The 25,225-nt window shown below is 48.8% G+C and overlaps 1 protein-coding gene across 3 annotated transcripts; it reads left to right on the forward strand.

Moving 5' to 3' along the window:
• The first annotated feature begins 375 nt into the window (after window positions 1-375).
• On the forward strand, window positions 376-24,347 carry TMEM39A (transmembrane protein 39A). Of its 3 annotated transcripts, none has more exons than XM_014603975.3 (9): window positions 376-502; window positions 14,717-14,910; window positions 16,659-16,881; window positions 18,236-18,319; window positions 20,219-20,415; window positions 20,578-20,926; window positions 21,855-22,042; window positions 22,634-22,754; window positions 24,011-24,347. In XM_014603975.3, exons 2-9 carry the CDS (start codon window positions 14,798-14,800, stop codon window positions 24,242-24,244), a joined length of 1,509 nt encoding a protein of 502 aa, XP_014459461.1. In that variant the 5' UTR covers window positions 376-502; window positions 14,717-14,797; the 3' UTR covers window positions 24,245-24,347. The 3 variants fall into 3 exon arrangements, with proteins under 3 accessions (XP_014459461.1, XP_019331979.1, XP_014459462.1); XM_014603976.3 differs by having other exon boundaries at window positions 378-502; window positions 20,261-20,415; XM_019476434.2 differs by lacking the exon at window positions 18,236-18,319 and having other exon boundaries at window positions 377-502; window positions 20,261-20,415.
• The last annotated feature ends 878 nt before the right edge of the window (window positions 24,348-25,225 follow it).

Here is a 25,225-nt window from a genome sequence, read left to right on the forward strand (position 1 = left end):
CTGTGCCTCACCACAGGTAGCTTTGCAGAGGACCCAGGTGACCTAGCTGGACCCCGCAGCCGTCCTCTGCATGGAGGGGAGAGGAGGGGAATAAACTCAGGTGCCCTCACTGACCCCACAGCCCTCCTCTGCCTGGGGGGAACCTGCCCCTTCATTAAAGAGCGGCTCCCCCCGACCCCGACCCGGCGGGCAGGGGCAGAGCGCGGAAAAGGGCGCCAGCCGCTGTGCCACTCCCAAGATGGTGGCGGGCCGCCTGCTCCCTCGCCCTTCCTGGGCGGGGCCGTGCCCTCCCCGCCGGCGTCGCGGGGTGATGAGCGCATCAGCCCGCACTGCCACGTCTCTGCTGGGCAGCAGCCGAGGAGCGGGAGCGGCGGGCGGCGGGCGCGTGCGGGTCGGGGGCGCCGCAGCCCCCAGCCCGGGCGGAGCGCGGGGCCGGGCCGGGCCGGGGCCACCGGCGGCCGATGTCCGTGCTGCACGGGCGCCTGCGGCGGCGCGCCGATGTGTGAGTGTCGGGGCCGGGGCTGCGGGGCACCCTGCCCGGCTCCAGGGCAGCAGCCTCCTCCGTGAGGCCTGGCAGGCGGGGCCGGTGCTCGAGTCCTCGGCCGTGGGCTGCGGGGAGCGCTGGGGTCGGGACCTGGTGCCTGATGCGGGTCCTTTAGGCGGGGGAGGAAGCCTGGGCTTGTCCTCGGTGGAGCTAAGCTGCCAGGGTGCATGGGTGGTGCTGCCCCCCACTCCTTCAGAGGGCTGCCTTGGCCCCAGGGGTGGCAGGAGACCCGTAGGGCGCCAAAGGCCACAAGCTGGTATCAGCCTGCCGTCTGGCTCCCCTGCTTTCCCCAGTTATCTCTTCGATATCTGCTTGCATTGGCTGCGCAACTCTTAGGACAGTGCTGTGCATTTGCCAACAGTCCCCACCTGGATGGCAGTCCCGGAAGAGCTGTCCCTCTTATTTTTAGGCTCTGGTGTGGTGGAGACCTGTGCAACTTGATGCTTGGTGGGTTGCAGCCACCTTTAGAGCAGCTGCTAGTTTTTCCTGGTAGCCTTCTCATGGTCCTCATCCACTCCTGCCCTGCCTCCATTATGATATTGATTGGGGTTTTAACATGGCTCATTTAGTCTTGTACAGTTGAGTGGCAGAATGTGTCAAGGAAAAGAATAGGAAGAAAAGGGAAGGGAATAAAACTACCTTACTATCCTCCTTTTTTTCCTTCCATAATAACAAGAGATGTTGTGCACATGGTATAGTATCAGGCTTCTGAAGTACAGGGTGAGGCTGTGGGCCTCAAGGGGAGGAAGGAGCTGGAGTTAGGGGGAGGAAGGTAGGGGTGTGTGTGTGTGTGTGTGTTGGGAGAGTTTACCTGCTATTACTTCACTTCTTTGCATTCCTGAGGAAGAAGTGACCCCTTCTTGCTGGCACTGACAGCAGGACTCCTTATGTGAAATTGAACTTTGACTGTTCCTGGGTCCCATTATCGTGTAGCAGTTCTGCTGAGGCAGAGGTAACTTTGCTTCCTGCACATGGTAGGTCTTGTACATGCATTTTTTGGCCCTGACTATCGGACCCCTTATTGCAGGCATTTGTTGGGGACCCTAAATGAAGGGATGAGCTATCCAGATGGTAAAAATTGGCGGATTGGAAAGTTCTCGGAGGGAAGGCCTCAACTGGGCCGCTGACACCGAGGTTTGGAAAGCTGCTGTAAATTGGGGGGGGGGAGTGTTATATTTTGACAGGGAAAACTGAAATACGAGGTGCAGTTGTAGCAGTCCAGGATCCTGCAAGGATGTCAATGGTTGTTCAAGAAATAGAAACCAAGCACCTTTATTTCTGCTTTACTCACTTGTAATTCCTAATTTTTTTTATGTTTATGTGTGTTCAAGTTGTCTCTAATTCCCATTGCTAAGTACTGCTCTAAAGCAGTGGTTCCCTACCTTTTTCATTCTGGGCTGCATTTGCCAAGATCGATGGCTTCTCCCGATCTGTACCCTCCTGGCCCTGCTGGTACCTGACCCAAAGTCTCCTACTTGTGCCCCTCACTCCCAAGCCACAGCCCCCTGCCCCCTCCTCTCCCCCCCGGCCGGGCCATGCTGGTGCCCCTCATTCCTGATCTGCAGTCCCTCCCCCCTCCCCCCAGCCCTGCCAGAGGGGGGCCCCAGGTGCCCCTGTGTTGCTTGGGCTGGAGCATGAGCAGCGAGTGCAGGCCCCTGAGTGTATGGCCACTGGCCCTGTGCCGTCTGCCCAGGCACTCAGCTCCCCACTGCGAAGAACTGCCCCTGCCTCCTTCCCCTGCTGAAGGGCCAGGCACCTTCTTGTTGCTCCCCCTGCCCTGCTGCAGCCCTGAGTCTGCCCGCTGTCCTTAGTGCTTGTGTGTGTGTGCACAAACATACGCACTCGCATACACAGCCCCAGCCCTCTGGACAGTCCCCTGGACTTCCATCTCCCGCTCCCCATATGCTTACCTGCGTCCAGTGGCTGGGGTTGCTCCCACAACCTGGCCTCGTATGCTGGCCATGTGCGTCTGCGCGTGCAGATGCACATGCATCCACCTCCAGTCATCCCAAGTAGTGCTTAAAGACTGGAACGCTACCAGCCTGCAAGGAGAAACCTGCACTTTCATAGGTTTTTCTGGGACTTCCTTGGGGCCCTTTCAGATATTCTTGTGACCGACTTTTGGGTTATAACCCATTGGTTGAGAAACACTGCTCTAAAGAATACCTGTGGCCAAAGTATCCACCTCTGATTGTACCATCTGCGTGAAATCCTGAAGTCCATGGAAGTCTTTCCAGAACTTCACCCACTGCCTGTAGGCACTCACCATCCATGGATTCCCTACACTGTGGACACTTCTAGCCTGCATTTGTTCTGAAGCACCTAGCTCTGCTTATGTTTTACAGCACAAACCAGAACATAGGATGGGAGTAAAAGCAGGGGATTAGAAGTCTGAGCTGTTGAGTTTTTTATTCTTTGCTTTGACACCAGTTTATTGTCTAACCATGGGAAGGGCAATTCTATCAGCATTCTTATTAGTGGTTAAGCCTTTTCTTGTTTTGGACTTGGGACAACTTAAGCAGAAACCCCTGTATCTTCCATTGGCCTAGCTCAGAATCAGTGATCTGGAACTTCCAACCTGATTTACATGGCATATTGATGTCAGTGGTTGTTAACATTGACACACAACACAAGCTCTTTCTGGGAAAGGTTGCCTTTATTATATTGCAAGTGCTGGGTATTTGAAAACTCAAAGGTTCCTGCTAAGCTGATCCAAACTGCAGTGAGATCAGTGCATACTTAATACCATATAGGGTTAGGGCTCCTAAAGATGCAGCATAGTGCAAAAGTGAACAGCTAGTTAATGATGACCATTGGAACGTCTCATTCCTAGAGCACGGTTCTCACTTTTCTTGGTAAAGCGCTCTCTGTGCAGAGATCAGGAAATCCCCAAACCAAGGTTGTTCTGGCAGTGTTAACTGAGCCACAGTACACATGCATATGAGTTTACAGGCTGAGTGTCCAGGCATGGCTGTGTTCAGTCTCAGTGTCTGTGTTTATGTTTGGGACCCAAATAAGTATGATCCAAGGGGCTGACAGTATAAAGAGCTATGGGCTTTCTGCTCTTCTGAAAATCCAGGCACTTCTCTCCAAGTCCCTAAACCTGGAGTAAGGTGCCTGACATTTAGGAAATCAAGTTTTAAAAATCTGAACAGATCCCAGTTCTCCATCCCTTTTTACTTTGTTCCATGTGATTCTTAATGCTCTGACTTTAGTGCAGGCTGGAGGATAGATATGTTAAAAGTGTGTACAAGCTGCTTGCATTTGGAATCTTCTGACTCTTTCTGGCTTGGTTTTTAGCTTCCTTAATTCTGCAGTAACAGCTTTCTCTCTTTCTCATTGTGAATGCATTCATTTTCTCCTCATAGTTCATGTCATGGGGCCTAGTTCTGGGTTCTGAAACAAAGGGGCTGCAAGGGCAGCCATGCTAGCCCCAGGGAAATTTCCCTTTTCCCCCCTCCTTCTCCTCCTCAAAAGGAGGGTCACTGTTCCTGTTCCTAGGCAGTGCCCTTCCGCCTGGGGCACATGATTGGGGAACTGGCACAACTGAATGCTCATCTTATAAGTAGCAACTTGTGCACAGGGCTCACAGGCTCTGTCAGATCAAAATGAAGCAATGATGAAACCTTACCACCCCAAGAAGCGCACTCCCTAGATGTAGGACATAACCTTTGTGGAGGGGCAGTGTCACCAAGCCAGTGCTGCCTCTTTCTGCTCCCCCTTCCCATCGCCAGATCCATTGTACTATACTCTGCTATGCCAGATGGGAAGAATGTGTATCCCCTTTTTTGCCCCCAATCATTTTACAATGAGAAACACTTTAACAGGTACATTTTTTTTCTAAATGATGATTCTGCTGCCATTTGATGTTGCTAAATCATTCATGGGTGTCACGAGCCCTGCTCCTGCCATTTTTACTGAGATACATTTGTTTTACCAATTTGTTTCCAGCCCTGCTTGACTTTTTGGGTTGAACGTGTTGCAAGCGGAAGGGGAGACTTCTGGTTGGAAGCAGAAGGTTTGCATGATGCAACCTGGTTGGTAAAGGCTGGCTGGCACGCGTGCACGTGCATTCACACAAACACACACATTGCATTTTGTGTGCGTTTCAAAACCTGATTTAAACCCAACTGATTGGAGTGGGCTAAATTAACTCCTTGGTGTCACTAACAACTTTAATTTCATGAGCCTATTTTAATGCACATTAAAGTGTCACTTAAAAAACTTTTTACTTAATGTGCATTAAAATAGGCTAATGCGCATTAATTTTCAAGCATGCTCTTTAGTTAATGCACATTAAGATGGGCTAATGTGCATTTTCCTAGTACTTCACAAAAGCCTGTTAATGCACATGTAGATGTGCCCATTGAGAATGAACGTATGCAGGGGCTGTTGTATTTTCCTTAGGTGTGTTGCACTGCCCCCTGTCTCCATAGTTCTTGTTTTGAATGTTGTAAAGCCGACCATAACCAGTGGACACTGGAAGTCTTGGCACCTTGCAGGAAGCAGTCATAATCTCATAAGAAAAGGCCTTTCCTCATGATGCTATAATTATTTATGATACCTTGGATATTTAAATATTTTATGTAGGGTACGTGTAATTTAAAAGAGCAATGATATTTGTGAATGCGTGTGTGGGTATAGTCTCACATGCATGCACACAAAATAAACTATCAGAACCATTTTTGGGAATGCAGGTCACAGTTTCCTTGTTCCCCGACATGTTCAGCCGAAGAAGTCAAGCAGAACTGAAAATAGACTTGGTAGAACAAATGCACTTTAATAAAAATGGTGGGAGAAGGACTGTAATTTCTAATGACTGATGAATATGATTGGTCTCTTGTCAGAAATCATTGTTGTATGGGTACTTTGCAGCATAAATTCTGGTTTGATGTGGCATAGGGTTCAAGGAAATTCAACTCTTATTGGAATGTATGAGAAAGCAGCAGGTTTTTCAAGTTGCTACAAGGCAATTTTCTGATTTTCTTTGCATACACACACGTGCATTGTAATAGCGGTAAATGGGACATTTAATTGCAATTCAAAGTTGCCTAAAATTCTGTTTTGATAGTCTTCAGCTTGCTGATATGTTCACATAGGAATGGAATTCCTAAGTCCCACTTCACGCCTTCAGACTTGTTGTTACAAGTGGTAGAATCCTACCTGCTTTTTGATGACTTTCATTTGATTAAGAACATTAAAATCCTAGTGATTTCTCCTTGTCACTTTGCAGTACTGATTGATTTGAGTGCCTTTGGGTTAAACATCGCTGGAGGTAACATGCTCAAACAGTAGAAATGCTGCTTCTGCCTATTTAAGAAAATCTTGTAAAAGTAGTGCTGGCATAGTGTGTTCTGAGCATTAGGTATCCCTCACCTGTTGGAGGCAAAAAATAACCCCTGCCTGGGCTGAGAGAATTGAGGCTAGACAGGTGAAGTGCTGGCACGGTAAGGCAGGTGGGGACAGCTGAGACTATAACACAGGAAGTTCCTGTCTGTGGGTCCTGTATGTGGGCCACTAGACTGTGTGTGGGAGGACATGTTAGAGAGGTTGGTGAAGACTAAAAAGGGCTTATCAGGGGTTCCAGTAAATCCTGGTTCCAACAGATAAAGAAATTGCTGCTGGCTGAAAATTAGCCCCTAGAATCCTAGGTCAGAATCTTCTCCCTCTTCTCTCCCTCAAGTGGTTTTAATATTTGTTGTCACAATAGGTTTTAAAACAAGTTTCAAGTTGTGAGTTTTATTTTTAGCATTCACATAACTCACACACTTAAAACCTCAGTTTAGGGAGTTAACCCCTTCACCCAGCCCCCCCAGAGTGGCCACAGGGGAACTAGTAGCCAGGGGATGGCAGGTATGGGAGTGGGGGCAAGCACTGGGGTAGGCAAGTGATAGTGGGGAGGCACTGTGGGGACAGGTGGCAGGAGGGCAAGCACTTGGAGGGGCTAACTGGCAGGGGATGCCAAGTGATGGGGGCAGGCATTGGGAGCAGGAAGGGGGAGGCAGTGGGCAGGGGACAGAGGTGGGACTCAGGCAGCTAGCCTTCCTTGCTGTTTTTTTCCCTGCTGCAGTGGTGGAGGGGGACATATTTAAGACAACTCTCCAATAATTGGATTCTATACATGGAAAATTACAACAGACTTATAATTTTCCAGGTTTAGAGTCTAATTTTTGCAGGGGTCCTCTTAAATTTGAAGTCTTGGATTCAGGTAACTGGTACTTCAGGAGTTCAGTAATCATGTTTGATATATTGCATTTAATGCACACCTTTGACTGCCTCACCTGCACTCTGCTGGTTAATCCTTCTTCCTAGTGATTTACTTTAACCTGCCAACCTCTGAGCAGCTTCAGCAATGCCGTTTATAAAACTGTTTCTTTATTTCACACGCTATTACTTTTTGCTAAGGCTGAGGATGGATGGCTAGCCCTGGATTCATAGTAGGTTGGAAGTCTCATATCTTCTAACCCATCAGCCGCTAGAAGCCATGGCTGTGTAAGAGGAGTGTGGAGTTACTCATTTTCATCAGTGTAAGGCTTTTGTTTTGTAAGGAGTGTGTAGGTTTTGAGATGTCAGACCTTATAACTGCCATTATTATGTATACAAATGCTATTTTTGGTACTGAGCTTAAAATGTTTCAGGCTTTTAAATGATCCCTGGGCAATGAGGTTTTAGCTCAGAAATTCCTGCCTGCTCCTTATTTTAAATCTTATCCAGGATTTAAGAATTGCTGCCCCCTTTCCTGTATGACTTAGAAGCAGTGAGATGCAGGACCAAAATAGAGTATGATCCAGCTAGTCAGGCCTGCATCTCCCTTTTGTGCTGGAACAGATCAACTCTGCAATTCTGTCTCCTCGTTGGACCAAAACTAGCCAATGGAACCTCTCTCCAGAATCCTCTCTCTGCCGGTGATTGCTGTATGTTTCAGAGTAGGCTGAAGAAACCCACAGTGCTTTTGTCGACTTGTGTGATACCATACCTGTGGTGAGAAATTTCTTCTTGACCACAGGCTGTCAATCATGTCCTCGGGTGCAACTCTTCTTCACCCTGGTTTGCATCAGCAGTCTTTATTCAGACCATTATTTAACCCTTCATTGTGGATTCTCTGTTCACTTCAATGGCATTGTGCAGGGAGTAGGTTCCACAATGCAATTGTATTGTGCAGAAGTTGCGTTCTGATATTGCAGCTCTCTTCTTAAGGGAAGGGCTCAGTAAGAGTGCCACCTGGCTCCCCCACTTACAAGCACGTTTCTCCATATCATAAAGAGAGCCATGTGAGGCCACAGCTGGAGTACAGTGTCCAGTTCGGGGCACTGCACTTCAAGAAAGATATGGACAAGCTCGAAAGGGTGCAAAGAAGGGCCACCCGCATGATCAAGGATCTGGGGGATAGCCCTTATGAGGAGAGACTTTGGGTCCTGGTTTTATTCAGTCTGAATAAAAGAAGTCTGAGGGGTGACTTGATAGCTGCCTACAAATATGTTAAGGGAGAACACCAAGATCTGGGAGAGCATCTTTTCAGAAAGGTATCCCCTGGGAGGGCGAGGACCAATGGGCACAAACTAGTTGGGGAAAAATTTAGGCTGGACATACGGAAAAACTCATTTTCCATATGAGTAACCAAAATCTGGAACACGCTTCCAGCAGAGGTGATGCAGTCGCCAACCCTGGTGGTGCTCAAAAGGAGGTTGGACAAGCACCTCGTTGAGCTCGTTTGAACCCATTACCTACTGCCCATGGCAGGGGACCAGACTTGATCTTACAGGTCCCTTACTATCTTTCTTTCTATGATTCTCTGTCCCATACTTGCCCCTCTGTCTCTTCTCCACTCTTCCCCTCAACTCCCTTGCTTCCCAAGATGGTCTGAGGAATGTCTTGGGTATGTACAATTCAAGTTAGAAATCCCAAGACTTTGTAAAACCACTTGTTCCATCCACTGTTCACTGTTTAGGTTTAGGCTTGACCATTTCCTATAGCCACAGCCATTAGAGCTTGCAGCAGGTATACCCTCAAAATGTAGCTGAACAGCTTCAAGCACTTTTCCATGGGTGGCTTTTTATGAACAAGGGTATAGGTTGTAGCCGTGTTGATCTAAGGGCATAGGCAGACAAGGTTCTTTGACTAAATCTGATATCTTTTATTAGACGAGAATTTTACAGTCAGGCTCCCATCTCCTACCTGGGCAGTCAGTGTCACGCAAGCTTTAAAGAGCAGATGCTTGCCCCATCACCCTCTGTCAACACATCCTTTTCCTGATCGATAGCTAAGCAGTGCATTGCCTTCCTCCCCACAGCTGGCAGCATTTCCACGATACTGTGTACATTGTGCCCTCTGTAGCTTTGTCTGTCTTTATCATCAACTTCTCTCAACTTTGAGTCATGCACAGAGACCAGCTGCTGAGACTCCCCTCGTGCCAGACTTGTGCTTTTGGTGGAGAGCTGTGTGTTCTCTTCAACTTGTCTTCTGCCAATTTTCCAGGAAAGAACTCGATTCTTGGTCCCTGAACAAAGATTTATCTGCTAATCTTCATAACGAACAACTTGACCTCCATGTCTCAGAGCAAATTGAGAGACTTCGCGTTGAAGTTGCTAGCTCAGTGGCTGTGGAGCCAGGCCCTTGGCTATATTCTAAAGCCCTCCCTCTTTCTGCTGCTTTAACACTCTTCTCCGTGGCTCTGGAGTTTTCCACGCAGCACGGGAAATGTGCTGACTTTGGAGATTTGTAGAACTGGTTATATCTCCATTGAAGGGGGAGGGGGCTGAGCTGTGCTCCCAGGTGGCAGGTGTGCTCCTGCGTTACCAGCAAGAGTTGAAAGGTTGTGTTTATTGTACGCCAGGGGAGGACTTGGCAGGCCAAATATTTAGTTTTCACTCTGAAAGCCAGTTGTTTCTGCACAGGAGCTGGTTTAGGAGTCAGCTGCTGGGATGGGTGCGCTTGTGCTTAAAGTTTGCACCGCCTCAGTGATAGCTGAAGCTCAGAGCATGGGGCTGGCAGCCAGGACTCCCGAGTCCTGTTTCTAATTGACGTCCTGTGGGTAAGTCACTTCTTTCCCCATGTCTGAGTTTCTGTAAAAACAGGCAAAACGGCTCTTTGGATTTAAGGCAAGCCAGAAATTGGCTCCAGAAACAGGTGTATCATTCCATATATCTTTCTGAAGAGGCTTTTAGATTTTTAAGGCTGACTATATAAATGTGCATTCATTGACATGTTAGTGATGGGGGAGTAGGTCTGTTAGATGTGAAGTGTGACCAAGGACATGAAGTTGAAAGTGGGACAGCTGTTTCTTCCCCCCTGCAGGTCTTTCCCTTGCTTGCTTGATTTCTGACGGAGAAAAATATTCCTAAGCAAGTACATGAGGTGGCTGTATAGTTGCAATGTAAAAGTAGCTCTCGGGATAATTTGTTTCTCATTTTGAGGGCCAGAGGATTCTGGCCTGCTCCCTTCTGCTCAGCCAGTGAGAAATGATTTTTCCGGGGGTGGGAAGCTGTGGTTGTAGCTCTGTGCATCACAAACAACCTTTAATTTGGACAGAGCGAGTGTGTGTCACCGGTACAGCTGTTGGCTTTTGCTTGCAACTCTTGTCTCGAGTGCCATGAGCTTTGGCTGCACTGTTTAGCAGCAGCTCCTGGGACGAAGTCTTTTTGTGACCCTGGCTGAAGTGAGCCAGGCCCATGTGATCCCTTGTTACTGCAGACAAGAAAAAATGATCACTGGAACTGCCCTGATTTCATCCCGCTTTTCAAGCTGCATCCCAGCACCTGCTGTGTTTGGCAGTTAGCCTGAAGTCCCTCCTCCCTTTGATAAGGGCATCCACCAGGAGGGAGGTACGGGTGGGGTCCTGGAAAGGGTGGGGTCCTGGAAAGCACTGGTACATGCATAGCTATGGGAGGTGCTATGCCATGGGTCTAAGTGAGGGCAGGTGCTATGTGGTGTAGTTATCCCTTGTGAGGGAGCCATCATAGGGATGTCAGGCCTCCCCCTGTTCCTGCTCTTTGTCTTTGCTCTCTTTTGTAATCCTCTCTTGACTTGCCCCTTTCTTTTCCCCATCCTTCGGCCCTTGGGAATTAGCTACAGGCAATGGTTTGCATTGCGAACACCAGCAGGCAGACACTGGAAAAGTTAATGGCTTTCCGTCACCCTAGGAAGCTCCTCATGCCAGCAATGCTCTTAGCGGTTCTGGAGAAGCTGCCAGCTGCTCTGCCTTGCAGGAAGCAGGGGAAGGGAGTGTGGAGTCAGGATTGTCAGCTTACTCTGTGCCCGCTTAACCACAGAGTAGGGGCGCTCAAATGGAGTATCATGCTGGCAGCCCATGGAGCACAAGGACTATACCATATCACTGTGATGCATTTGGCCAAAGGTTCCTCTTGGACTGAAGCAGATTGACATATTGTTCCACACCAGCAAATCCTGCAAGCAGGAAGAAAGCTACTTTAATCAAGAAATGACAGCAGCCACAGGCTGCCCACCAAGGGTACCTGCTCTTACATGGCTTAACTACAGACTTACTGGTGCATAGGAGAACCTTTTCTCCTCACTCCTAGCCTTTGGCTGCCACTAGTATTAGCATGAAGCTTAGGCCCAGTAAGTCTCCTGAGAGGATCAGAAGACCGAAGTCTTCCTAGATGAGAAACCATTTGCGTTGTTCAAATTATCTGCAGAGCAGTGTAATAGTTCCTGCATGGGGTGAGAGGCAGGCAGGTTTTAATATTGATGAGCCACTGTTTGTCTTCCAGTTTCAATCCTCTTGGGGCTGTTTAGACAGCTTTTGATGCTGGGATATGGCTGTGAGAGGCTGTCCCCAGGGAATAGGCTGTACCCAGCTTCACCTCTATATTAGTAGAGGGTCTGCATCAAACTGCATCAGCAGGCTCCCTTACCAGAGACACCCAGTTCTTCCTATCTCCTGTCCCCAGCTCTCAGGGCCCTCTGAGCTAGACCTCCAGTTTCAGAAGGAAAAATTGTTTTCTATAGTCCCAAATGTACAGATCTGAACCATAGAGGGACTGGAGCCATGCTGTTGAAATTCACCTCCACTTCTATACCACACGAGGGTTTAGGACTTTGCAGCCATGCCAGGATTGTGGCACAGGTCTGTAAGAAGTGGATTGCTCCTTTTGTGTAGCCAAAGATAGGAGACCCAATTGTGAGGAGATCTCTCCCTTCTGCAGCTGACCCCAGCAGTCTGTACTGCATGTCATGCCCCTATAATGAAAAGGCCTGGGGCTTTGAGGAAGGGCAACCTCTTCTGTGCATGCAGTCCTGGGACAGAAAGTCAGCAGGTCACTAATTTATGGCAGCATAATTCAGGAATTAAGGAATGATTCTATAGCAGGCAAATGAATTATACATGCAGGGGGAGGGGGAGAGGAAGGAAACCCAGTTTTAATGCACATAAATCATATTTGACGTCTCATCTAATTTTTATAATATTCATTCTTTGTTAACGGTGGAAACTAAACCTGGAGGGCAAACAGGACTAGTCAGCTTTGGGTGACGAGCTGATGAGTGTGTAAAGGAAACCAATCATCTAAGGGGTGAAACAGAATTAGATTTGTTTAATTCTTTGCATGAATTACCAAATGCAACATTCAAAAAATCCCATCCCCTTGTTATAAGTGTTTCATAAACCCAGGTGATTAGATTATAGGCCTCTTGGTATTCTGCCCTATGACAGCCTGTAGGGAGACTTAACTGCATAGCTGTATTTTCCATAGTTTACCTTTTCTGCCAGACTTTGACTTACAAATACCCTTTAAAGATATTCCTCTAATGTTTTAGTCATCCATTCTCCTCTCTCTCAGGGCTTTATAAGCCTTTCAGGGGAGTAGAGTGAGATTGCCCCCTTAGTAATGTGCATGCTGGTTTGTTCTGTGTGATTGCAAATGGCAAAAGAGGCATGCCCTACATGGCCAACACATTGAGTTCATAGAACACTTTTATTAATGAATTGTGTTTCTTGTGGACCTGCCACAAGCACGTGTCTGCTGCTGAGGGTTATGTCTGTGGCAATTTAAAGTCTAAAAATCCTTACTATCTTAGTATGCCATTTTGTAGGCAGCATCTTTGTTTTTAACTTGTTGTGTGTACCCTTTTTTCCTTCTCTGTCATAATGAAGCAGAAGTTCTGCTTGATTTAAGTTTCTTTGTCTGCTTGTATTTGGTGTTAATAATACAAGAGGCACCAGGTTTTGTCTTTGTCTTCTGTAGTCTGTTTAGGGGGTTCTGGGATGGGCCTGGGGGTGTTTACTACAAGCTCTCAAGTGCCTATTAAAAAGGGAGACAAGGTTCCTTGGGTGAATTTGATATCTTTTATTAGACCAACCCAAATAGTTGGAGAATAATTATTAAGCAAGCTTTCGAGTTCAAAAACCCTTTGTCAGGCTAAGGAAGTTTCAGCAGTTGGTGTGTGCTCTTCCTGGATGGAATGAAAAGGGAAGGCTTCCTTTCTTCAGGTATGGCACCTGAAGAAGGGTGGCTGGATGCTTGTCCAAATCTCTCCCAACCATGCAGTTGGTCCATTCAAAGATCTCACCCATAAGAGTCCTCTCTTCTTGCCTATTTCCAGTCCACCACAGCTACAACAATACTCCAACACTTAATGTGTTGTGGATACTCAGTTAATAATTAACTCAAAAATAAATGTAAGCAGTCTGTCAAAAAATTCCAAGCCCTTTTTCCTCGCCCTAAATGGCTCAGCCTTCATCCGACCCTCTTGGCACTTGCCATGTTCCCATTTCGCTTGGATCTCCAGGTAGGAGAATGTTTCCTCTTTGAGGGTCACATTTAAAAGGGTATGTGCTACTCATTCCTCTCAAGAAAAGTTAAGCTCATCTTGCTGAAACTGTATGAAAATTGGCCTTGGGCTAGAGAAGAAATGTAAGAAATGGTTAGGGTAAAGAGAAAATTGTTAGGGTGAGTTCTGAAAGAGCTCTTCCACATTTGTGGTGACAATCATCTGGCGTTTTCTGCCAGCTTTGACTTCTTGGTGGTTTATGATTAGAGGTAGAGGCTGATGGTGGGTTTATAATTAGAGGTAGAGGCCATCTGCATATTTCTACTTGGATCCTTGCAATCTGGAGGGGTTGGATTCAAGTTCAGTTTTGGATGCAACTTGTTGCTAGCAATGTGTCTTCTCATTCACTTAAATTTGAATCTGTATCTATCAACAGTCCATTCTCCTACTAAAATCCGGCAGGATTTTGTCTCGCCCATGCGTGCTGATTTGAATATAAAACAACGTAACAGTGGACTTGGTGACTTCTGATTTGTTTCTTCATTATGAAGCTTGTTGGCTGCAGTCTCCCACAATCATTTCTTAGTAAAATTAATATATAGTGATTCAGTTTGGAGAAATGGGTGATTTCATGTTCGTTTAAAGGATCAGCATGTTTTAAAAGCTTGGTTTTTTTTTCCAAGGGCAGGGCATATGATTGCAAGCAATTCACACCTTTTTAGGACTGAAGCCATTTGCCTTTCAGTTTCTTTCTCCACAATTCATTTCAGGTGCACAGAGCTCCTCTTTTACAATCTGGCCCTATTGCTTCTGGAGACCAAACTGTTAGTGAGAACCATGTTTAACCAGCTCTTGCTGGCAAGACAGTAGCATGGTTTCTCTTAGCCAGCCTGGAGAGAGAGGAACCAACAGTAACTCCTGCACTAGACTTTGCTGTAGATCAGTTAATGCCTAACAGTTTGAGCACTGAGGTAGACTACCTAAATTACCCACCAGCTTCCAAAGCAGTTTTCTTGCTGTAAATGTGTACGTTAGTCGTTCTTAGTTTCTAACACTGGAATGAAGAGAGGTTTAGTTAATACTTGCTGTTGCAGCAGGACACATGGTTCTGTTTTGCTCAGTCACTCGTGATTATCTGAAGGTTTTCCAGCCAACAGGAAGTTATACTAGTCATTGGCACTTAAAGACACACTGCTGATTTGACTGCCTGTCAGTGTTGCTGTGTATGGAGGCAGGCAGTTGACCCAAGACTGATTTTAAAAAAACAAAAGGGCAGTGGCCAAGGGTGCTTGTAGGAGTCCTACATTTGTTTAAAGTATCTGGGCATGTTAGTGTGGCAGGCGCTCTCTGGGTGAACTGATACGATGTCAGCTGGACAAGTCGCGAGGAGTTTTTAAGTAAACTAACATCCCTCTTCTGCCCTCCCCTTTTCCTTCCCTGCAGAGCTGGGAAGGCTTTGGGACTGTGGTGTAGGTCTCGGGGCAGAGCCTGCTGGAGGCACTGGAAGTGGATTGGTTCCTGGTCATGCCCGGTGGAAGGAGGGGACCCAGTCGGCAGCAGCTAAGCCGTTCAGCTTTGCCTTCTCTGCAGACTCTGGTTGGGGGGAGCTGTGGCAATGGCACTGGTCTGAGGAACAGGTGAGGATGAAACAAGGAGCATGGAGACACAACAGTATTGAGAGAAGAGGGGAGGTATCAGTGGGTAGAGCGGAAGTCTGGAAGCCAGGATCCCTAGTCTGTCCTTAGCTCCAAGAGGGAGGTGGGACCTTTCGGTCAAAGCAAGGCACTGTGAGATGGGAACTGTGCGTTCTGTCCTGTAGCACCCAGAGAGAATGTCTTGTGGCTAGCACACAACCTGGCCCTCAGGGCCCCCTAAGTTCTCATCTGTGAGAGGAATTGTAATCTCCGGGTGAGAAGAGGACTCCTGGCTTATGTCCCTTTTTACAATTTACAAGCCGCCACCTTCTCCTGGGGAAAGTTATGGCCCTGCTCCCAGCCCTTCCATTTTGGCCTTGTCACTGGAAAGGGCTGAGTGACTTGGATAAGGACTGTGCCACTCTCATGTTGTCCCAAGTAGCCATATGGACAGCATTGAAACTTAGCATTGTGCAGTCCAGCCGGTTTAACTGTCAGCAGTGTCGCTGGGAAATCCCTATGTTGTGTCAGAGCATGGGTGTGATCCTGTCAGCTGCAGGGTGGGGGATGAGAAGAAGTGGGGACAGAGAAGTGTATGAGGGGCATGCTGCCAGTGTACCTCCAAGCATGTGTGTTGAACCAAACTAATCTCTGGCTTCCAGGAATGTTAGTGTCTTGGTGGACTGTGAGCAGATACTGCTTCCCCTTCCCTGAGCCTGGGATGAGGGCTGGTAGGATGCTCTCAGGGAGTTCAGAAGAAATACGAGAAATGCTGAAAGTCCCTGGGAAAAGCCCTTCCAAATCCTGTATATTCTGATGCATATCTGGAAGTGAGCTGGGGAAACCATATACCATGCAGCAGAGACCTTACTTACCTGAGAACATGGTTCAGACTTGCAGCAGAGGTGAACTGAACTGTGTTAGGGAGCCTCTAGCCATTGCAAGACTTTTTGTTAGTGCAGCGAGGTAGGGGCAGGTGGTGCCTTCCTGAGTGCCTGAGGGGCACTGAATCACTGCTTGGCTCCATAGTGACAACTAACAGCAGGCAGGGACTGTTGTGAATCCTCCTGTTGGTCACAGGCAGCCAGGTCTTGTTCTGCTGGGCCCCGTTCAACCTACCAGCTTCCAAGTGTCAGCAGCTCCTCTGCACAGGAGAGCAAGGTCTGGGGAAGGAGGAAAAGTGAGGCGGTAGTCACACTGTGATAGGACTGTTGTGGGGAAGGGGCTGAATTCCCCCATTTTATCAGTAAATAGTTGCCCATCTACCTCTTTGGTAGTGAGATAGGAACACTGGAGGTGGAGGTACCTTAACTTAAAGCCGAGCAGGAGTTTTAATTTCACAATGGACGTGAAGAGAATAACGTAGTTTGGGCTGAGAGACCTGAGTTCCAGTCCTGGCTCTGACACCGACACCCCTGTGGTCTTGGGGCAGTCCATTTCCAACTCTCTACCTCCATTCTCCATTTGTAAAATGGTTTTGACAGGACTGACCTCTAGATGTGAAAGGTATATACCCTGTGGCCTAGTGAAGAAGTAAGAAATACTTTTGACCACTTCCTCCCACTCCTAGGATGGGCAGGAAGCTTGCTGCCTGCTGTATGCTAGAGGCCTGACTTACCCTGGTCTTTTGTGTTCCCCTGTCTGTCAGCTTGTGACCCAACACCATTCAGGACTGACCCTGGAATTTGGGGGAGATGGGGTGAAGTGGTATGGGCTGTTTCCCTCAAGTCAATGGTGTGTCTCTTTTTCAGGAATGGTAGTGCCATCAGCCTTTCTGCTCCTCCAATCACAGCCCTGATCACCCCAGAACCTGTGCGTCACTGCCGGATCCCTGAGTTGCCACTGGATGGCAGCCTTCTCTTCGAGTTTCTCTTCTTCATCTACCTGCTGGTGGCCCTCTTTATTCAGTACATCAATATCTACAAGACCGTCTGGTGGTATCCGTACAGTCACCCTGCCTCCTGCACCTCTCTGGTGAGCCCCTCCTCCTGGGTGATGGACTGTGCCATTTGCACAGGTTCTCTTCATGGCTATTTCAATTCAGGGGTGGCCAAGCATTTGATGTAAATGGAAGATCTGAGCCTCACAAATGCCCCATCATCCCTGTCTTTCTGATGAGGAAGTGAATCTAGAAGGGAGAAGTAAAAAAAACTTCTGGAAGGTCCTTCAGTGGAAATTTTAGGCGATATTTTTCAACTGGTATTTAATATTTCTAATTAGCCATTCACATTTTGGAATGGGGCAAAAGAGTTTGGACACTGCTGGCCCCTGGGGTGGCTGCTTTTCCAGTGCAAACCAGAAGAAACCAGTTAAAGACTATCTCTGGAATTTCCACTAGGGACACTCAGTAGGTCAGCCCTACAGAATCAGAAATGGATACAGGAGACAGATCCTCAGCTGATGTCTGTAACTGTACCTCCATTGATCTTGGGTCACCCACATCCAGCTCTAGGCTCTACACACAGATATCACCATACTGGATCAGACTATTGACCCAGCAAGTTGGGTGTCCAAACAGTTGACCTATAACCTGCTTTCACCCTCCCCCCAAGGAGTGTAAACTTGGCCCTGGAATGCACATATAGCAGTGCAAAGCTAGACAGGAGGTTTGTGGCGGGCTTTCTTTGAGGTTTGAGGGTTTTTTATTTGACGGCATAGTCTGCACATCCGCATATGTTATCGATCACAAAATGATCTAGCTGTTTGTTTGACATTCAGCTCTGCATGTGGTTAAAGCATTCCTCTTTGAAGAAAATATGTCCTGACTTGGACCTGCTTTATGAGAAATTGCTTTAAGAGTCTTAAGTCTGCTTCCATCAGAAGCCATGTCTCCTGTGTCTCTTTAGGGACTTTCAGGGTATCGGACAACAAGAATCAGCTCATCTTCCTGGTCAGTGGCATCCAGCCTTAAGCCACTTGATGGCTTCTGTGGCAAATTTCAGGAAGCCCAAGAACTGTATCTAACTTGATACAGCTGAAGATGCCCTTAACTTTGTTATATAGCTGTGGCTCGTGGAGATGATAGTCGTCATCAAGGCACTCTTGACCAAAGGTCTCCCTTTTGCCCAACTGTATCACCATGAGGTGCCTTCTTGAAGCTATAGCCCTAAGCAGGGAGAAACCACCATATGGCAGATTGCTGCCTCATTCCCTGAGAAGTTCCTTTGTGATGGATTCACAGTCTCCTCCCTTCCCAGAGCCCCAAATGAGCAACTAAGGGGCTTGCTTATCAGGGATCCTGGTTCTTCACCTGCAGCCAGCTCAGCAGATCCACTCGCACTGGGTGGCCCCTGCTCCCATTGAGAACCTCTTCTCTTTCCTCCTGTAGAATTTCCACCTCATTGACTACCATTTGGCAGCATTCATCACGGTGATGCTGGCACGGAGGCTCGTGTGGGCCCTCATCTCTGAGGTAACTTCCCTGCTGGTCTTAACTAGAAGCTGTGCGTTGTGGGGGAGGAGAGCCCCTCATGACCTGAGCAAGTCCAAGTTGGGGAGGAGCAGTCCAGATGTTCCAGCCATCATTGGGGGTGTGAGGAGCTCAGCACCCATCACTCTGGGGTGCCTGTGGGCTTTTACCTAGTCCTTTTGGTTTCTAGCTCCCACCTAACCTGCAGCATTCACTTGCATCCTTGCCGCCTTGTTCCTCTTTGGAGAACTGAAAGGAGGAGAAATAGTTTATTTCCTCTGGTGAGAGACACCGAGCCATAGCTGCCTGCCTTCAGGGATCTTGGAGAAACAGCTGAGAGAGCTTCTGGGGTGGGATGGGGTGGGGATTGCAAAATGGAGCTTGGCCACAGTTAAATGTTGTTGCTGTCCTCGCTGGACAGGGAAGCAGCAGAGGACGTGGGAGTTCAACACCATGGATAATTCCATGTTGGGTATGAAGTGAAACTGAAGCATTAGCAAAGTGGGAAGCAGAGGGCAGCTGGTAGAACTGCTCTGCGTAGACCAGTAGTGCTCAGCTTTTTGCCCTGCAGGTCAAATGAGTGGTGCTGGGCTGGTGCAGTGGTTGGATCTGGCAGGCAGAGCTGATCTATATGCCAGATCCAGGTCTAGAATCCATGGCAATTAATGCTCCCACCGCTCCCTGCTGCCAAATTTCTGGACCCATGGAGAGTCCCTGGGTCTAAGGTTAAACAGCACTGACTTAGAAACCATTTTGCCTATCATATCTCCCTGGTGAAAGGGGGTCTGCCTAAAAAGCACTAGGCTTGTTAGAGTCATCAAGACCCCCCTCAGTGTGGAGGGCAGAGCTGGGCCCAGTATAGGGCTGGGGAAGATCATTGGAGCTCCAAGGGAAACCCTTCAGTACTGTGCAGGTGATGGAAGCCCTCTCCATTGGGACAGTGAAAGCCAACTCCAGAGGATGTACAGGAAGAAAGAGCCCTGCCCTCTTTAGTAGGCACATGGACTCAGCAGGTCCTCAGGAGCTCTTTTCCATCTCTGATTCCTGCAACTTACCTTTCCAATACGTGCTCTGACCCATTCCTAGATTCCTGCAATTACAGTGTTGCAAAACTCCTGGGTCAGGGATACCCTGCTCCATTGGTCTAATTCCTGTGAATAGTTTTCTGCTCCAGTCTGTCCTGACATTTTAGGGGACTAAATAATTTTCCTCTAGTTGCAGTGGAGGCATCTCCTCCTTGCCAGACCACAGCCTAGGGCACTGAGTCTTGGACTGGTCAAGATGCAGCCTCTGTTCTCTTCCAGCTGTGACCTGCGCTGTTTGTTGTCATAAGCGTGTCAGCCATTTACAGTGAGCCTGCCCCATTCCAGTTTGTTAGGTCTTCTGTAAAAAGACGAAAGTGCAAACCTGAGGTGTTCTAGTGCAGCGTTTCTCAACCTGTGGGTCGTGACCCAAAAGTGGGTTGCAAGAGTATATGAAAGGGTCATTAAACAAACTTTAAAAATGGATCAAATAAAAAAAAAAAATGGAGACTCCTTTAAAGGAGAAAAATGTGGGAAACTGTGGCTTTTCCCTTGCAGGTAGTCAGAGTTTCAGTCTGCAAGGAGCTGCTTGGGTCCCTCCATTCCCCACCCCCTGTACCACACACTGAGAGGTGGGGGGACAGCAAGTTGGGAGTGGGGGGCACTGGGTCAGGACTGGCCATTGATGTTTACAAATGGGTCCTGATACAAAGAAGATTGAGAACTACTGCTGTTCTAGTGCAACGTGGCAAGGGGTAAGGGATAAATCCCTTCTGTCTGTCTCAGCAGTAAAGGCCTCAAGCGCACACATTTTCTCCTTTGCAGTTCATGATTCAAAGAGCCTCTTCTAGTCCTAACTGAGGACTTTACTATCTTGCAGGCTGGGGCTGACAAGTCTTTCTCCTGGGTTCTGAATTCACAGGCCTCTCAGATGGGTGCAACGTCAGTGATTCACTACATGGTGCTGATCATGGTGCGTCTGGTGCTGCTCACCTTGTGTGGATGGGTGCTCTGTTGGACTCTGGTGAATCTCTTCCGCAGCCACTCAGTCCTTAACCTCCTCTTCTTGGGCTACCCGTAAGTAACCTACCTCTTCTTGGGGCAATGGGGAAGTGATGGGGGCTCTGAGCCACAGTGGGGAATGTTAAGCCTCAAACCTGTCCGGAGTGTTGTGGGGAGCCTACTTGCATACTGACATGAGACATTTCACCCTGCTTAACTTCCCTCTCTCCCTCCCAGGTTTGGTGTATACGTCCCACTGTGCTGCTTCCACCAAGACAGCAGAGCACAGCCCCTGCCGACAGACTGTGGCTACTTGGTGCAGGACCAGATGGTGGATGATGGGGCTGCAGGGGTCGGCAGCTTGGTCAAATCCAAAGACTTCTTCTCCCTCTTGCGGGAGTCCCTGAAAGAACAGTTCAATAACCCTACATCTATCCCCACCCACAGCTGCCCCCTTTCCCCAGATCTTATCCGCAATGAGGTGGAGTGCCTGAAAGCTGACTTCAACCGCAGAATCAAGGAGGTCCTCTTCAACTCCCTCTTCAGTGCCTACTACGTGGCATTCCTGCCACTGTGCTTTGTGAAGGTAGCTGTCAACTGGCATCTGCCCTTCTCCCCTGCCACTGCTGCCTCCTAAATTTTGTCTGAAACATTGACGCGCCAGACTGCTGGTTAATTCCCCTTTTCTCTGTCTCCCCTTTGGCAGCCTGGATGGCGGAGTGTGGCTGCATCTGGAGTGCTCTAGTACCGCTCCTGGCTGCCGGATAGGTATTGCCATACACGTGATGCACCCGTGGTCCCACCACCCCATGTACTAACCCCCACCCTCTATCCCCAGACAGATAGATAACCATGTGCGTGCTAGAAGCAGGTGCCAGCTGCCATCCCCAGATCCAATCTATACCAAAATCTGGGGCCATGCGCATTTGGATCTGGGGTTGACCCATTTTAGAGCAGGCCCACCTGGCAGGTTGGGACCTGCCTCCTAACCTGTCCCGAATGTTAGCACGTGGGCCGAACGTTGGATCTTTCTCTCCTGTGCCCCAAGCTCTGTGCCCAGTAACGAAGAAAGCTGGGGCATCCGCAGCTGCCCCAGTCTCTGTTGTCCATTGTGGTGTGACAGGAAGTTAGCATCCGGGGCATCTCGTCATTCATTGGCTGTTCTGAAATGAAAAGGGCTCTGGCATCCATAGTGCGGTCCTGGGGCGCACGTGCTCCTGGGACAGCTCCATGGCTCAGCTCCTTTCTGGTGTCTGTCGCTGGGCAAGGAGATGCACCACTCACCTCACAGGCTGCATCACCCTTTGCCCTTTCTCCTCAGGCCTCGGAGGAAGGACTGTGAAGTCTCTCCCTAGGTGGGAACCCTCCAGACTCGCTGGCCCGGCAGTGTGTGCCTGGGGAGTCCAGAATTGGTCTGTTGGGCATGCACCCTTGACATGCAGCCCCTCCTGGCTCCCCGCTGGGATGTACCCAGAGGTATTAACTCCCTCTCCTCCCACATGGTCTCCTTGCAGAGCACCCAGTACTATGACATGCGGTGGTCCTGCGAGCACCTCATCATGGTGTGGATCAACGCCTTCGTCATGCTCACCACACAGCTGTTGCCCCCCAAGTACTGCGACCTGCTGCACAGATCAGCTGCTCACCTGGGCAAGTGGCAGAAGCTGGAGCACGGCTCCTATAGCAATGCCCCGCAGCACATGTGAGTGTGGGAAAGGAAAGGGTGGGGGTGATGGGCTCTGCCCACGGCTGGGCCTTATCCCATGTTGCCATTCTCTGCTGGGCTCCGAGCCAGGCAGCTCTGCCATTTTTCTTGCCATGGCTCGGGGGAAGGTCACAGCTCTCCATTCCCCTGCAAATGCAAGGCAGTCTGGCTAGGGCCAGCTCAGTCCAGCCTGAGCACTGCCAGCAGCTTCCTGGCAGGCTTGGCTTTCATCCCCTGCCAGCAGCAAGTGTTCTCCCAGTCACTGGGGCAGAGACTTACTTGGGGAGGCCCAGGGTTTTCCCCTGGACTAATGCATGGTCTGCCTGGCTCTTCTGGTGGAAGCCATTCATCCCTGGTCACATGAGCTCTACCTGGTCCTATTCCTGATTACAGGCTTTCCCTGGGACCTTGTCCCATGTGCTTCCCTGGAGAGACGGACAATCCCTGCATTTGGCATATGCTTTGAGACTTGGGGAGGTCGTGGACTGGGGGCAGATCTGCCCCCCCCACCCTGCCCATCTCTCCCTTATGCTTCTTGGAGCTGCCATCTCTCCTTGATGCTCACAGCACCCCTCTTTCCCTTTGCAGCTGGTCTGAAAACACCATATGGCCACAGGGCGTCCTGGTGCGACACAGCCGGTGCTTATACAAGGCAGTTGGGCCTTACAATGTTGCGGTGCCTTCGGATGTCTCCCACGCCCGCTTTTATGCAAGTACCTGGTTTCCTGCCATTTGATGGAGGGAGTAGGGGGAGGTGTTGGAGCAGCTGAGGGGTGGGCACAGCTGTAACAGAACAAATAAGGCGTGAACCAATCTGAAGACTGGGCAGAAGACTTCATCTGGAGTTGTTAGGCCCAGCAGAGCTACAGAAACTGTGCCCCTGCCCTATAGGAAGCATCTGCACTGCCCGAAGAGGTGCCTCATAGTGATGCTGAGCCAGCTGTCAGCTCAGGTCCCCTGTGAAGAAGTTGGGTGTATGTGCAAAGCAGCGCTGCGCTAGCATGGATATGCTACTTCCATGATATGCTTGGAAGAGCCCTGCATTGGTCTGTGCCAGTGTCCCCCAGAGCTTTGTCCAGGGTACATTGCAGCCACTAGCTACACAGCTCCTGGTTGGTTACATGCATGTGCTCCCCAGGTGTGTGATGCTAGAGCTTCTAACTTCACCGCCAATATAGTAGTTTGTGTAGTGAGAGGATTTAAGGTGGCTGAACTCTTGTTTGAGTGTGCTTAAAAGGCCCCATGTCCCTTCCTGTTATGAACAGGTGCCTTCTCACCCTGCCTGCCCTCCTTTGCTATCTGATGCTTCTTTGATAAGGGTAGCTAGACCCCTGGCTGCACTACGTTTTCCCATGAATGAGCTCCAATGGCCTGGGGGCAGCTGCTACTACACTGAAAATGGGAAAACAATTAGAACTTAAAAGGCTGCTCTGGTACTTTGAGGGGGTGAAGGATAAGTCAGTAAGCAGGGGCTGCAGGGGACCCATTTTGGTGTCTGACTCCAGGCTAGGACAAGGGTTTGCATTCAGTCATTTGGCAAGTCACAGTGCAATGCCCAGGGGGGTGAAGAGGCCAAGTCCCAAGTGGGTTCAGTTGTTGGCAGCTTTGACAGAGGTGGGAACAGGTCAGAAAGAGCTGGCTCCCCTGTCTCAGCCAGGGAGGGAAGGGAATGGGTTCTTGGTGCCGATGATTTTCTGCTGCTAGCAAAGGGCATGTGCTGAGCCAAGGGGCTTCCCAGCTCCAAGGTCACCTCTCAGCTGTGCAAAGTCCTCCAGGAAGGATACTGATCTGTGCTGAGTAACCTGTTCCTGGGCCAGGCACAACTGGGGCAGTAGGTTGCTTGCCCCATTCCCTTAAGATGCGCAAATGCTGTAGTTAAAATGCAACTTGAGTGTTGCTGCTGAAACAAAATGCACAAGCATTGATTTGGTTTTTCCCCCCACCTTTCTAACTGTCCCTTTGCAGTTCCTCTTTCACCGTCCATTACGGCTACTCAACCTGCTGATCCTCATCGAAGGCAGTGTGGTCTGCTACCAGCTGTACTCACTGTTGCGCTCAGAGAAGTGGAACCACACACTCTCCATGGCGCTTATCCTCTTCTGCAACTACTATGTCTTATTTAAGCTCCTCCGGGACCGGATAGTATTAGGCAGAGCATATTCATACCCTCTCAACAGCTATGGACTCAAGGCACATTAACCTGCCACCAGCGCCTCGGGGTAGGGAGGGGACCTCAGAAAAAAATATTTTCGTACAGTTCTATTTTTTTCTTGCGATGTTTATAAATATTTAAAATATTTTATATTTTGTATACTATTGTTTTGTGGAGTGGGAAAGGGAGCAAGTGGCAATTAAATGTCGCTTTATAAACAAGGTGTTATTTTATATATATATATATATATATATATATATATATATATATATTATCCATACATACATATATATATATAAAATCAGTGTGTATATGCTGCATATCTATATCCATACATATATCAATGTGAAGCAACAGGATTGCGTGTGTGGTCACTATGTACGCCTTGTTCACACAATCATTGAGGTTGGGGGGTAGGGTGGGGTGATGCAGCAGGAGGCAGCTTGACATAAGAAGGGAATTTGTCTCTTGCTGTGGAGATGAGGTGACTAATTGCCAAGGGACAATGTGCAGACTACAGAACTTCCAGAAATGCTGCTCTCTGTGAACACCCACCCTGGGCCTCTAGGGGAATACCATGTTGTGAAATGCTGCCCCTCTGAGAGGTAAGATGTGCCATGTTTGGCTCAGCTGAGGCTGGTGGCATAGCTCAGATGCCTATTCAATGGCAATTAGCAAAGACTTATTCTTCCCTTCCTGGGGCAGAAAGGATGAGAGTACTTCCAGAGGTGTGTTTGGGTGGTGGTAGTTGTTTGTTTGTTTGTTTGTTTGTTTGTTTGTTTGTTTGATGCAGAGCAGCTCCTCTTAGTGAATAGGCTACAATCAGACCAGCCCACAGCTTGAGTGGCACTGCCCTCCTTAAGAGAGGAGAGGGCTTCCTAAGCATTTCAGCCTCCCAGTATAGGAACATAAAAAGGTCAGTCACCTGGTATACCAGGCTGCCCTTCACATGCATGAGTGTCCAAACAAGTTTTCTGATTCCCTCTTCTCCCCTCCCTCTAATTCCTGCTGCAACTAAGAACAGATTT

This window comes from Alligator mississippiensis, chromosome 1 (assembly GCF_030867095.1).
Source record: "Alligator mississippiensis isolate rAllMis1 chromosome 1, rAllMis1, whole genome shotgun sequence".
In the NCBI taxonomy this organism is placed as follows: Eukaryota; Metazoa; Chordata; order Crocodylia; family Alligatoridae; genus Alligator; species Alligator mississippiensis.

Coding starts and splice junctions, on each gene's coding strand:
- TMEM39A (XM_014603975.3), top strand. CDS start 14,798: ATGCCCGGTGGAAGGAGGGGACCCAGTCGGCAGCAGCTAAGCCGTTCA. Junction 18,320..20,218: donor TGTGGGCCCTCATCTCTGAG/GTAACTTCCCTG, acceptor ACTATCTTGCAG/GCTGGGGCTGACAAGTCTTT. Junction 20,416..20,577: donor CTCCTCTTCTTGGGCTACCC/GTAAGTAACCTA, acceptor TCTCCCTCCCAG/GTTTGGTGTATACGTCCCAC.